This window comes from Canis aureus, unplaced genomic scaffold (assembly GCF_053574225.1).
Source record: "Canis aureus isolate CA01 unplaced genomic scaffold, VMU_Caureus_v.1.0 NW_027326405.1_RagTag, whole genome shotgun sequence".
Lineage (NCBI taxonomy): Eukaryota > Metazoa > Chordata > Mammalia > Carnivora > Canidae > Canis > Canis aureus.
The window spans coordinates 63,995-78,701 of record NW_027554410.1 but is presented as its reverse complement, the minus strand read 5'-3'; the positions used below and the strand labels follow the sequence as shown (position 1 = coordinate 78,701).

The 14,707-nt window shown below is 41.8% G+C and overlaps 1 protein-coding gene across 1 annotated transcript in view; it reads right to left on the bottom strand.

Moving 5' to 3' along the window:
- The window catches only part of LOC144309444 (intermembrane lipid transfer protein VPS13D-like), a 192,002-nt gene that overhangs the window by 115,405 nt on the left and 61,890 nt on the right, over positions 1–14,707 (bottom strand). Inside the window, exons 28-33 of the mRNA XM_077890491.1 lie at positions 14,020–14,128; positions 11,692–11,871; positions 9,800–9,916; positions 8,624–8,773; positions 1,960–2,109; positions 1,027–1,123 (exon numbers count right to left, since the gene is read on the bottom strand). Of these exons, the coding sequence (XP_077746617.1) occupies positions 1,027–1,123; positions 1,960–2,109; positions 8,624–8,773; positions 9,800–9,916; positions 11,692–11,871; positions 14,020–14,128 (803 nt within the window). The remainder of the gene's footprint in view (positions 1–1,026; positions 1,124–1,959; positions 2,110–8,623; positions 8,774–9,799; positions 9,917–11,691; positions 11,872–14,019; positions 14,129–14,707) is intronic.

Sequence of the window (14,707 nt, the reverse complement as noted above, 5' to 3'; positions counted from 1 at the left end):
TAAAATTTAAAGTATAACTTCCCAGGAAGGTGCCAAAAGAGACTGGCTACCCGGCAGGCAGACCCTCAACTGGCTGTCTGAATACAAATAAACACCAGTGTTCCAACCCAAAGTGGAAAACACAGTCTTAAGCAGACAGGATCTTGCTCTTGATTCCAAGTACACTTAACATTTAAATTCTATGTCTGAGTTAAAGAGCAAAATTATTTTTCTTGCATGGTGTGTAAGTATATACATATGCACACATGTCCCCCAGTGATTTTTTTTTCTCTAGCCCATGTGGGCATATAAATGTACAAGTCCATATTACCATGTCTTTAGGCTTAGTATGCAATTTAGTCTTCAAAAGACTAAGTATTACCGACTTCTTTCTAAGCTCTATATTCAATCTTACAAAGGCGATGAGGAGGAAACTAAAATACAGAAACAAAAGCTACATGATTTCTGTAGTGACTGTTGGAACATGGAGGGTTTCCAAGAGCTTCTCTCACTCCCCTCTCCAAAGAGTCAAGTAGCTAGGAAGCTTGGTAATGACACTGAGGCATACAGGCATGGATGTAAAAAGTTAAGAAGTTAAGGCTAGCCAATTTTTTGTCCTCGCATAAACCAAAGGAACGGCCGAAGGGATTTGATTCTTGCCCAGAGTCTGTTTACTAAACAAAGGTTAAGAAGCAAAGTGCTTTGCTAAATGACAAACATCATTTCTATTATCTTCAAACAGATGAGTCAAAAAAAATCCACAGCGAAGAGGAAAAGTATGCTGCTTCCCAAAGGCTTAACCCTGGGTACCCCAGGACAACTCCAAAAAGCTTCCTCCGTGTCCACATCAGCCATCAGCCCTCCTCCCCCATCAATAGACCGAACTTGGAAAAAGCCGCTGAGACACAGGCCTCAGCTTCTGAGCTCGAGCTCTGAGGTGGAAAGGGAGCTTGTCGGGCACTCAGAGGCTACCCATCTTCACAACCAAACTAAAAAATGCCATTCTTGGGTCAGTTCCCAGACACAAACTTAGAACATTTGACGTACCTGATTCTGCTTGATCATAGCCAAAAAAACTCAGCAGCTTGAGGAGCAGTTTCTCCTCAATTTGCACCGTGAATCTCTGAGCTGTGATCATCAGATGCTAGAGAGAAAGAAATTCTGATTAATAGTGTAAACACCAGAAGGAATTTTCATCTGTGCCATTAAGAAGGACACATCGCCAAATGATTTCTGGCTCATCTCTCTCTACATTGTCATCATTAGCCAAAAATTCCAGGAGAGGTTTAATACAGTTTGCCACCCTACTGTTTGGTTTCCAGGGCATCTGTATCTCCTTAGTCAGGATCGCGCTTGCAGATGGGCTGCGGTGGACAGGGTTATGGTGCTGAGCTCACATGGACAGCAGCTAGTTTAAGGAGCAGTAGAATTGGAGGGCCCCCACTGGTAATGGTGACAGAGGCCCGAAATATGGAAGCAACCTCTTAGCTCCCACTTTTCCAGAATTTGCTGCCGTTATCAGCTCACTCATATGTGAAAAATTCTCCAGGAAAGAAAGTTTATCTCTTTTGAACAACATGCTTTTATTAAACAGCGTGTTAGCTTATGTGGGAGGACATCTGTCCCGAGGTCAGACCCCTCCTACCACTCCCTTTCTAATTATTCTATTTTAATAACACATCTGGATCATGCCTGGTCCTGACCAATCTGGAAGATGTTATGCTTTCCCACAGAGACTTTTTACTCTGACAAATACAGGCTCCGCCCCTACAAACTGGGCACTCTCACATGCAGTTGAAGCCACAGTTGAGAATACAAGGTGCTAAGAGCAGTTATTGTAAATCCCTCTACACCACGGAGTTAAGTCCACAGGACAACTTCCAGCCACACCCCGCACTGCTGTTCAGGGACTCAGCTGTGAGGGAACCCATCAGCCTCCTGCCACCATGCCAAGCCCACCAGGCTCTCCCCTCAGCCTACCTTGTAGATGTTGGTCAGTGCGCTCTTACTGGGGAACTTTACTGCATTCACTTGCACGGCAGGGCCGGTCTCGATGACCTCATTCTCGTTGCTCAGGGGAGTCACGTAGAGCATGAAGGGCTGAGTAGTTCCAATGAGCTGATTGTCCACCTGGCACATGAAAAAGCAGCAAAACAAAACAAGAACAGACAACTGCTCAGTTCTCAGCTACCATTGAGTGGGGTCTCATCCTATGCAGGACACTCAGAGAAAGTACTGCTGCCATTTTGCTCTAGAAAAATTCATTCTGGGATCCCTGGGTGGCTCAGCAGTTGAGCGCCTGCCTTCGGCCCAGGGCGTGATCCTGGAGACCCGGGATTGAGTCCCATGTCAGGCTCCCTTCATGGATCCTGCTTCTCCCTCTGCCTGTGTCTCTGCCTCTCTCTCTCTCTCTCTCTCTCTCTGTCTGTCTCTCATGAATAAATAAATAAAACCTTTAAAAGAAAAAAAAAATTCATTCTCGCTGCAGAGCAGCACTAATTGCAGTAGGGATGGCAACAGAAGCTCTCCTTTATGAGGTGAGTACTATGTGCCAAGCACCAAGCTAGCCTGATGCAGGATCTGAGTCACAGGACACCTGTCAAGAGTTACTGCAGTCAGGGTCCCACTGCAGCCCTAACCACCGCCTCCTTATGGCACAGATGAAGGAGCTGAGGAGAGAGCCCCTTGACCCCAAGCCCAGTGCTCCTGACCACTAGGATACAGATGAATGAAGTGAAGCGACACCAGACCGGGAAAACTAGGGAATCAGTGCTTGCCTGGCCACCAAATGGAAATAGCGGCCTTTCCCAAAGTCGAGTCCCTGTTGGGAATTAAATGATGAAGCGGCATCAGGCACTGCTCTATTCGCCCACAGCCGTCAGCACCATAGCTGAGTGTGCACTCTGCACCGCGCTATGGTTGTGGACGGCAAAAGGCTCATGCGGGGAGCACCCACCCCCACTTGCTTGTGTCAAAGCTCCGAATCAGGATGAGGGAAGAGAACATCCGTTGGGAACCTCTGTGTGTACTTCCCACACATTACTTAGCACATCCCTTACTACAACCCTAAAGGCTAAGATTATTCCTCCCCATTTTATAAACGAGTAAACAGAAGCTTAGGGAACTCAGATCACTTGCCCACATTCACACGGCTAAGTGAAACGGAAGAGTTGGGACTCAAATGGAGGTGTTTCTGGCCCCAAATACTGTGACCCTCCCATTATGCCACACGGCCTGCCACGCAGCCACCTGTAGAGCCGGCTGGCTCTCAAGCTGCTGAGATAAGGGTGAGGGACCGTGAACACATTTTCCTACTTCCATCCTTGCCCTGATCGTGTACTCCCTGCACAGCAGCAAAGTGATCTTTCAAAAATACAAATCAAGTCATGTCCCTCCTCCCTTTACATCTGTCTGTCAGTGGCTTCCTTTCCTCTTGGGATGAAACCAAACTTCTCACCACGCCATGACACACAGTGCCTACTTCCCCGTCTTTAGCACACAGCACTCCCCTCCAGGTCCACTACAACCCCCACACATGAGCCTGCTGGCTATTCCCCAAAAGGGGGGCAACTGTCCTCTCAGAGTCTGAATTCTGAGGGAAAGCTTCTGACCCTAACATCCTTCTGCACTCATTCTCTTCCTTCAAGCTCAGCTCTCACTTCTTCGGGAGGAACTTCCCAGGCCACTTCACCTAAAGAGTAGCACCATCCTTCTGTATTCTTTTTAGCAATTCCCACTGGTGCCAATCATTATACTCGCCTGCTTGGGACCTTACAGGCTGCCTCCTTCCCGAGGCTGTAATTAGCCCAAAGGAAGCTGAGCCTTCATCTTCTGAGTCACGGCTGTATCGCTAGAGCCTAGTGCCATGCCCGGGGCACTGCTGCTGCTCTAAGAATTTACTCACTAAATGAACGACCTGTCATATCCAATAGAGGAAACACAAAAGTTCTCACCTTACTCTAACCTCTCCTTTATTCTTTCCCCAAACACATTTGATACAAGATGTATAAGAGTTATGAATTCTAGTTTTATTCTGCCAATTAGATTAGATGCTCCCTAAGGACGGGACCATTATTTTCTATTTTTAAACGTCCTTTCTCCCAATGCTGTCATCATAGTAAACTCTCAAATCTGTTTACTTTCTATGACTTACAGCCCACATTAAATCAAGAGGTATTATAGCAGAAAAAAAATTTTTGATTAAAAAGTTAATGAAATTCACAAAGCTCAAATGGCTCCTTGAATTTTCTCTCTGAGGTTAAAAAAAAAAAAGACAAAGATAATAACTTTCTATCTGTCCTCAATCAAATGGGATGTGATTAGCCTGAACAATTTGCTCTTTGTGATATAAGACAAAAGAAAACATTTTTCTGAAAGGAGTTTTGGTATGGACAGCAGTGCATGGGTCCGCAGGAGGACACCCTGGAGATGGGCACAGACTGCCCACTTCCAGGAGGAACACAGGGTGCCCACCTGGGGAAAGAACCACAGTCTAGGTCTTTGGATCCTTCTTCTGGAAATGTTTACCAGGAACTGGTTTCCTGGACACATTAATCCTGCTGGCAGCTGGAAAGAAAAGCTGCAAGCATGATGCTACAAACAGAACAGCTGTCTTGACGGCATGACAACAAAACTCTAGCGGAGGGCAGCGCCGGTGGCCCAGCGGTTTGGCCCAGGGTGTGGTCCTGGAGACCTGGGATCGGGTCCCGTGTCGGGCTCCCTGCGTGGAGCCTGCTTCTCCCCCTCCCTCTGCCTGTGTCTCTGCCTCTCTCTCTCTCTGTCATGAATAAATAAATAAAATCTTAAACAAACAAAAAAAAACCCCTCTAATGGAAACTGTCAAAATCAACCTTATCAGAGCTCTGAAAGTTAACCAAACGCTTGCAACAATCCAGGGGTCATTTACTGGAGAAAGTTAGCTGAAAGGCAGCATGAACGGCCAGCTCTGTGGCATTCCCACGGTCCCCTCCCCAGGTCTGCAGTGGCCTTGAAAGTCAAGAGCCAGCCACACAACCCAGTGGCCAGTGCGGGGACAGGACAAGCTTTCAGCTCCTCCCAAAAGCTCCGTCCCCCAGACAACTGTCAAGTTTTTGGCTTGTCTGGCACCTCTCCTTCTCCTGGTATCAGTGATTTGTGTCTTCTCTTTTTTCTCTCGTGATCAGACTCCTTAGAAGTTTGTTAGTTTAACTGATCTTCTCAAAGATACAGCTTTTGACCCATTTCCTCCTTTTTTTCCATGGTTGTTCACTGAAAGTGAATCACTGAAGTGATTTCCACTGGGATTCTTAGTTTTATTTCCTTTCTTCTGCTAATTTGGGACTTACTTTGTTGTTGTTTAGTTTCTTAAGATGATACCTGAGTCCATAGTTTCCCGAACTTTCTCCTCTAATACAGCTATAAATCTCCCTTCGGTACAGGTCCAGGAGCGTTCCACCAACTTTGACATGTTGTGTTTTTGTCTTTATTCAGTTCAAATATATTCTAATTTCTCTTTTGATTTCTTTTTTGATCTCTGAGCTATTTCAGAAGTGTGTTTTTTAGTTTCCAATCATCTGGGGGACTTTTCCAACTATCTTTCTGCTATTTCTACTTTGATTCCATTGTCATCAGAGAATAGACTGTGTGTGACTTGAATCCTTTTGCACTTGGGCGTTGCTTTCTGGTCCAGAATATGGTCTCTCTTGGAAGTTTCCTGCACACTGGGGAAGAACATGTTTTCTGCTGTTGCTGGGTGGGCTGCTGGATAAACGTCAATTGGGCTACTTGGCTGGCAGTGCTATTCAAGTCTCATATGCCTTTGATGAGCTGCTGCTTATTTGATAATTCTATCAATTATTCAGAGAGCGTAGTGAAATTTTCCACTATAATCGTGTACTTGTCCATTTCTTCTTTCACTGCTATCAGTTTTTGCTTCCTGTATTTCAAAGCCCTACGTTCAGGTACATAAATAGTCGGGATCGTTATATCCTCTTGATAAACCATCTCTTTTATCATTAGGAAACTACCTTCCTTATTCCTGTTAACATGCTTTGCTCTGTAATAGATTCTGACAGGAATCTAGCCGTTCCCACTTTCTTAGGACTAGTTCCAGCTCAGTACGTCTTTTTTCCATTCTTTTTAACCTATTTGTGTCTTTAATTTACTATGTTCCTTGGAGGCAGCACATACTTGGAACTCGATTTTTAATCCAATCTGATCATCTCTGCCTTTCAGTTGGAGGTGTTTATTAACATTTATGTTTATTTAATTGGTACAGTTAGGTTTGAATGAGTCTACCATCTTGCTATTTGTTTCCTATTTGTCTCATCTGTTCTTTCCCATGTTTTCTGCTTGTTATGCCTTCTCTTGGGTTATTCATCTTCTCTCCTTTGTTGGATTATCAGTTGTAGCTCTTTGTTGCCTTAGGGTTTATGGTACTCATCTTTAACTTACCAGTTTACATTCAAATCATAGCAGACTACTTTGCTTTTAAGAACATTACAGTTAACATACTTCCACTTCTCCCCTACCCCTGCTTCATGCTATTGTCATTCTTACCCTAACGTGTTATAGACTCCAAAATATAGTGCTGTCAGTTTTGTCTAAGTAGTTATCTCTTAAAGAGATCTAAAAGATTAGAAAATAATACCATTTACCTGTGTATTTATCATTCCAGGTGCTTTTCATTCCTCTGTATAGATCCAGATTTCCAGCTACTACCATTCCCTTCTGCCTGAATGTTATTATTATTATTATTATTATTTTAGCATGATGCTGGTAATGAGCTCTTTTAGCTTTTGCACGTCTAAAAGCATTTTTATTTCATTCTAGTTTTTGAAAGATATATTCACTGGGCACAGAATCCTAGGCTGACAGTTTTTCTAGTACTTTAAAGATGTTACTATCTTCTCACTCACATCATTCTCAATGAGAAGTCAGGTCTCATGTTCACTTTTGCTCCTGGCATGTGACAGGTCTTGTTTAATCTGGATATATCATCATTGCTTTTGAGTAATTATGACATACTTTGGTATAGTTTCCTTCATGTGTGTGCATGCACACGCATGCATGTTTGGGTTTGTGCTTGAACTTCTGTGGGTTTAGTTTGGAAAATTTATGGCCAAGATTTCTTCAAATATTTTTTATATGCCCTCTTCTCACTCTTAGCCTTCGAGGACTCCAATTATCCATATGTTAGGTGTTTGAGGTTGTCCCATAGGCCACTGATGCCGTTTTCTTTTTATGGATTATTTTCCTCTGGGCATTTCAATTTGGACACGTTTCATTGCTATATCTTCAAGTTCACTAATTTTTTTTCTGTACTGTGTCACCTGCTATTAATTGAATGCAGTGTGGTTTTCATTTCATTTTAATCTCTAGAAATTTGAGTCTTTCATATCTTCTATGTCTCTACTTAACTTTAGAACAATATACAATGCAGTTATAATAACAGTTTTAATGTCCCTCTCTGAAAATTCTAACATCTGTGTTAGCCTGGGTTAGTTCGACTGATTATTCTCATTATATATTGTGTTTTCCTGCCCCTTTGCACACCTGGTAATTTTTGACAGGATGCCAGATATTGTGAATTTTACTTTGCTGGGTGCTGGGTATTTTTGTATTCCATTAAATCTTGAGCTTTGTTCAGGGATACAGTTAAATTACTTGGAAACAGATCGACCCTTTCCGATTTTCCTTTTATGATTTGTTAGGTAGGTCTGGAACAGTGCTCAGCAGAGGGCTAATTATAGTTCACTACAAAGGCAGGACTTGCTGGAGGATTCTTCCCAACTCACATATGTTATTAGTGTTTCCAGTCTGGCTAGGGGAACAAAATCCATCCCCAGCACTGGGTGAGCAGCAGATGCATTCCTGATCCTTTTGGATGGTTCAGATGATAGTTTCCTTACATGCATCATTGATCTGTCCTCTGCTAAACGCTCACGGAACCCCTCTGCAGATCTCCTGAGCTTTCTTTCCATGCAGCATGTTCTTCCCAGGTAGGCTACCCTGTGAACTCTAGATGTCTCAGTCTTGGATCCCTCTGCTCTGCCTATTTAGCTCATTCACACTGCTCGGCTCTGTCTCAGTCTCCCTCCTCACAAGGCCATAGTCTGGAAACGTTCTCAAGGCAGTAACTGAGGTGAATGCAGGGCTCAGCTCTTTTGTTCCCCCACATCTCAGGAGTCAGTCTTTTGATGCCTGGTTTACTGTGCTTTAAACCTGCAGTCTCCTTATTTTATCTGAACTTGGGGGTTGCTTCAGGTAAAAGAGTAAATCTGGCCCCTGTTAGTACATCTTGGCCAGAAGCATAGTCCAGTTCCTTTATTTTTTTTCTCTGTATAATGAACTTCGATTCCCCTAATGATGGTTACATGATTTCCTGTTATTTTTTCCTATTGGCAAATGGGGAATCATGGGCCACCTTCCTCCACACCACTTTGACTAAATTATCTAAGTTACGGATGAACTGGCTACTATATAGAAAAATTGGTGAAATAAACATAGACAACAACAATTATTTTCATAGAATACTTTTTTGAAAGCCACAGTAAGATATTTCTGCCAAAGCATTAATGTTTTTAGAACACCAAACACTGGACCTAGGTGGGTACTCAGTAAGAACACAAGGAGATTTAACAAGTTCTAAACGCCCCTCCATTACCTGTACATCCTGTATGCTGAGCTCAAGCATGTGACTCGTTGCCAACTGTGTATAATGCACATTGATTCCTGTAAGACTTGCAAAAACCAGTTCTTCTGGGACTTTATTAATTAAGGACAACCCAATTCCACCTTCTAACTTCACAAGCACCTGAAAGGAAACCAAAATACAACACAATGACAGTTTAAAAAGAGGCCAAAAAAAAAAAAAAAAAAGAGGTCAAAGTAGCCAGGAGAGTACAAAATAAATGGCCTTATATCCCTCTACTTTACCTCTGAGCAGGTGAAAGCCACTTAGACAAGAGTCATATTATCCAACTCCAGCCTCTCACTAGGAGCCTTTCTCTCAGGGCACAGTGCACACCCCACCCAGAACTCCAAAGTGATAGGATATGATAATACCTCTCTCAGAGTACTGAGGACATTTGCATTTCATTACAGTTAAGTAACTGAGAATCCTTCTCCCTATTTGGGATGCAAGCTTTTTAGTAAGCTAGTTACTGAACTTCCATAATATCCAACACAGTGCTTTACATGTAGGGCCTTAATTTTTTTCTAAATCACTGAATAAATATCCAGTAAGTGTACATTTTCATCTTCACCTCAGATTCCTTTCTTTTTTTTTTTTAAGATTTTATTTATTTATTCATGAGAGACACATGCAGAGAGAGGCAGAAACACAGACAGAGGGAGAAGCAGGCTCTATGGAGGGAGCCTGACGTGGGACTCGATCCCGGGACCCCAGGGTCATGGCCTGAGCTGAAGGCAGCACTAAACTGCTGAGCCACCTGGGCTGCTCCTCAGGTTCCTTTTCAAACTTTCACTTTCCAAAACCCAAACAAGGGAGAGAGGAAGAAAGATGACAAGAGAAAACTGGGGCCCCTCAAAAAATCTAGTTTGCCTATTCTTGATCCTCAGTCCTGTAAAAATTCAATTTTTTTTCTTTATTGTCATCTTATTTCAGCGATCATTATTACACTCCCATTCAACTTTAGCTGTCATTTAATTAACATGTTCACACATTCATGTTGTGATGACATTAAACACCATGAAGCAACAGCTATGTTTAGAATTCACAAGGGCAGAGAGAAAATAGGTCTAAAACTGAGAAAACCACAGAGCAAAATTCTAAACAAATTAATGATAAAGAAATGAATTTGCAATACTTAAAACTTACTTCCAATTCCTGCTCTGTGTCTGGGTTCTTTAATTTCTGTACCTCTTGTTCAGTAACAGGAAGTTCATCCACTTCATACGATGAACGATCACTTTTCCGTTGGGAGAAATCTGTTATCTGAAGTTGAATAAAACACTGTACTAAGAGGGCTCATACTTCCACAGCGAAACCTGTTCCATATCAACTGTAGAGGTCAAAAGTCACTATCTGCTCCATAATCTTATGGAAGTTAAGGGTTTTGGAAGCACTGCCAAGTAAGACTTGGGTAATAATAAAGTAAACTTGGTTTTAAGTCTACACGGCAAATGCCACGCTAGACCTTGAGAGCCTCAGATGGTGAGGGTCAGGCATCATCGACAGGTGATCTAGAATTACTGGTCAAGTCAAAGTATGCAAACCTCAACATCACTGCATTCAATGTTTGCCTTAAAAGAGTGCTTGTACAAGAGATATTGTGGATTATGATATACCTCAGAGAGTTCACTGGTGCACACCAGCATCCTCCCTCTTTCCCTCAGCTCTTTCATTACACCGTGACCTGATAAACCTGTATCTCCAGTACAGATCTCTCTCCCTTGAGCGTCAGACCCATATTTACACTGACTGATGGACACTTTCATGTGGACAGCATTTACTAACAAGTCCAAAACATAACTCCTCATTTCTCCCAGAAGTCAGCTCTGTATTCATATCTCAGTGACATGGATTACTGTCCTCCAAGTTGCCCAACTCAGAATCCTGAAGGCTATTCCTGGCTCCTTCCTCTCTCTCATCCTCACCACCTTCAATCAATCACTACATCTGCCAGACTCTACTCCTCGATAAGTTCCCATTTCTGCTTGGTTCTCGCCAACCTCTTCAGGAGCACCCCTGCCACGCTCCAGTACGGGCTGCCATAATCTCTCATCCAGATCACTGCAGTTGCCCTCAGCTGGTCTTCTATCTCTAGTTTTCATCTGCTCTAGTCCTCCACGTTGGAGACAGAATGAGCAATGTAAAATAAATTTCTGGTCGTGTCATTCCCTGACTGCACTGTCACAGAAAACCCACATAACTTGTAGCATCTATCAGGCTTTTTGTAATCTGGCCCCTGCTTCTGTCTCCAGCATTATCTTGGCGCATACTCTCTGTGCCAATTGGGCCACTCCCTTTTATCTCCAGGCCTTCGTTTATCAACTTTGCAAATCCTATATGATTTATTACGTTGTTGGCTTCTTGTTTGTCTACCCCTCCAGAATGTGAGCTCCAAGACCGCAGGGAATTTTGTCCATTTGTTCAGTAGTATGTACTCAGTACTGAGAATCGTGCTTGGCTCTAAGAAATGCTCAGTAAATAACTGTTGAATGAGCACTATTATTAGGGCACAGATCCTCCACCTTCCCTTTTGATTTGGCTAACTCCTTTCAGTCAAGGACTGAAAACTCAGCTTAAATATTACTCCTCTTAGGAAGCCTCCAAGTCCGGGAATGTAAATCCTTCCCGCGCACTCTGTAGAACACCCTCCACTCCTGCTTTCAAAACACAATACTGTCATTGTCTGACCAAGGACCTCATGTATCTTGTTATTAATGTTGTTAATATATCAATTATTTATTTATTATTTTTAATTATTTAAATATTTACAATATATAATGATTGAAAATAATCATATGTACTATTCTCGGTATTGCCTTCTTTAATTCTCATACCTTTTTTATATCATCTTATATTTTTATACTTTGATTCTTATAACAACTTTATGAAGTAGGTCTTATACCCCCATTTTATAAACAAGGACATTATACTCCCATAGCCAACATAAATGTTTCAATAAGTATTTGTTAAATGAATAACCCAATGTGTGGGGGGAAAGTACAGTGAGATTCACATCAGTTCTTATGATAAATTATCACCTGGAGTGCTCTAGTTGGTCCATCTGGGATGACTCTGATGGATAACATTCCGGAACCAGGTCTCATTTTTTGGTTGATAAACTGTTGTTCAGGTGGAACTGGCCCCAAAAGCTCCATGGAAGTATCAGGACCAAGAACAACTTCAGCTCCATCAAACAAACCAGAAAGCCCTCCTTTGGCCTAAAAGAATAAAGAAGTCTAAGAAAAGGGAAAGGCACTGACTTTGACAATTTAACATGTCATTTTAAACAAGTTATCAAATTTAAATTCTCTTTTGAAGTGTCATGGTCAATTTTTAACAAAGTATTTACTGTTTCTTCAGCTTTACTGAAGATGAAAACCAGGAGGATTATCTGGGAAAGATGGAAAGTTATGCTATATGAATTTAGGGAATTCTGAGTAAGAACAGAGTATATTGGTTTAGTCATAACTTCTAGTCATTAAAATAAGCTTTAAAAACGTACCAAAGTCCTGTTTCTCTGAGTATTCTCATTTGGGTTTGCTTAAAAATCTGAAACATTCTGAAAATAAATCAATTATAACTATCATTCAGCTTTCCAATAAGAAGCAAATTCTAGAGTTGAAAACCTCCCCAAACAGGTCTACGGTTGGAGAGTCAGCTCAAATATTCAAAAGATGGCATCTCTTCTAAAATGAAACAGGGAACGGTGAATGTCATCTGAGAGCCAGCTATTCAGATCATTGGAGGAAAGTATCTTCTTTGCCCCAAGCAAAATGGAAGTTTACTGGACCGTGCCTATGGAACAGCAGATACAGGGCTAGAGAAGACAATGGCTAGAGTGTCTCAATCCCCTTTGTTAATTTTTAAATATGAGTAACGAAAAGGAAACTCTGAGCTGGGTTTACAGGAGAGATTTCAACATGGAGAAAGCATTTTATGATTGTTTTAAGTTTGGAAAGAAAGTGTGTACACAACCTTAACAGGGCAGTGTCAGAAGATGTTTAATGCCCTCAATTACTTTATTTAGAATAATAAGGTTGACACAAGCTTATTTCCCTAACCAAAGCACACCCTGCTCGGCTAAATACTGTTACTATGGGGTCATTCACAACCACAGAAATGATGAAATAGATTCAAGAAACAACAAACACCAGAAAAGGATTCCGAGGCGGGGTGGGGGAAGGGCTGTTCTAAGAGAATTCGAATTACATGGGCTTTAGGAACAAACCGGAAGGAAAGTCCAGGTCAGACCCAGGACCCAACAATTACAGCGCGCCCTCTCTTGCCTCCAGAAGCCTGAATTGTATTGCTAATTGAAAATCACAAATCCATTCCAGATGTGTGCCTCATAGAAGCAAGCAGCTTATGTTTGACAAGAAAAGCTCAGGGCAAGAGAGATAAAATAAATCTCACCAAACAGCAGGCAGAGGCTCCTTCTAATTTTGCTCATTGCCCTGGAGAACCTCCTCCCACTGTGAAGGGACAGGCTGGTATCCACCAGGGACTAACACATTAAGAGTCCTCTAGCCAGGGACTGATGCTCTCCTATGTATCTTTTTTTGGGGTAAAGTCCTGGGCTGAGGCAGAGACTGCACCAGGTCACACATGTTGTTCAGCTCTATGCCCAAACCTCTGCGACAACATCCTACCTACTCATCTCAGACCCATGGCCTCATTTCTGGCCTGAAGACAGAAAGGCAGAAAATCCAAACTCCTGGTAATTTTCTAAACACATATTTGCTTAGAAAGTACCTGGCAGTTTACCATGAGGTAGACAGATTGAAGACAAAAGAAACTGACCAGCAATCTTCATTCTGACATTTGCTATAATAATTAAATGCTTATTTGGGCACCATTAAGAATGCAGAAATAAACAGAATCTGGAAAATATAGAACCCATGATGATGGCTCACCACCTCCTAGAACACTTCACAAAAGTCTGTTGTAGATATTAGATTAACTCCACAGGACTAAAACCAATCCGCTGAAGTTGGGGGTAGACCTTTAGCTGGCATTTTTCTTTCTTTCTTTTAAAAATTACAAAAAAAAAAAAAAAAAAAAAAAAAATTACATAGGTAATTTATATCGCCAAAGAAAAACAATCCAGATAAGCCAAGAAAAAAAAAAAATCCCATTACTTACAGGCAATCATTCCCAATACATTTTTTATATATCATATTCTTAATATTTTAAGAATATTTCCCCCTAAATACACACAGATGCACAACAAAAGTTCCTTGAGTTTCCTAGCTATGTTTGTTCTATAATGATTTCCCCTTTTCAATGTGTGTATCTTAATTGAGACTTTGCTTCGAGGGCGGCTCAACCACGGCTTGCTGCAACTGAGGGTGTCAAACACTACTGACCTGGACAACCAACCCATGCAAACCACAGGTCAGTTTTCCTTCCCGGAAACTCCATGTCTGAGTTGTGCTTCGCCTGCGATCAGGCTTTCTTAGCATCAGTGGCTCATATCTGGAATATGGGAAAATGCAGTGAGTCCTCGGAGTCAAATATGTTAGGCCTAAAGAGAATATCAGGATTGTGGTTTTCCTCTTTTTTCTTCCAATATCCTCCACCCTTAAAATTAATGGGCAGATAGCCTGAACCCCATGGCAGCTAGGTATCTCTTAATGAGAGAAGAGGAATAAGACAAAATGGAAAGCAACAAACGGGACACACAAAGGAGTTCCAATATTTTTAAGGATTCACAGTAAATGAAATAATCAGGTCCCTGCATTCCCACAGCAACAAGCTGTCATCAGTTTGAGAAGGGTCGTCTGCCAAATAGGTCTGAAAATATTTTCAAGAGGCTTTGTCTATTAAATTTCCAATTACTTTTATTTTATATTGGGTTTTCACTTTAAAGTCATGTAAAGTCTTTTGAAAGTGAATAAGGTATCAACTGGAAACAAATATACTGACTGCATAAAGAAACTAAGGCACAAGGAAAAAAAAAAAAAAACCTGGGGGGGGGGAGGAGAAACTAAGGCACAGGCAAATCAAGTAACTTAGTTACCAAGTAACTTAGTTGTCCCTGATAACTGATTTGAA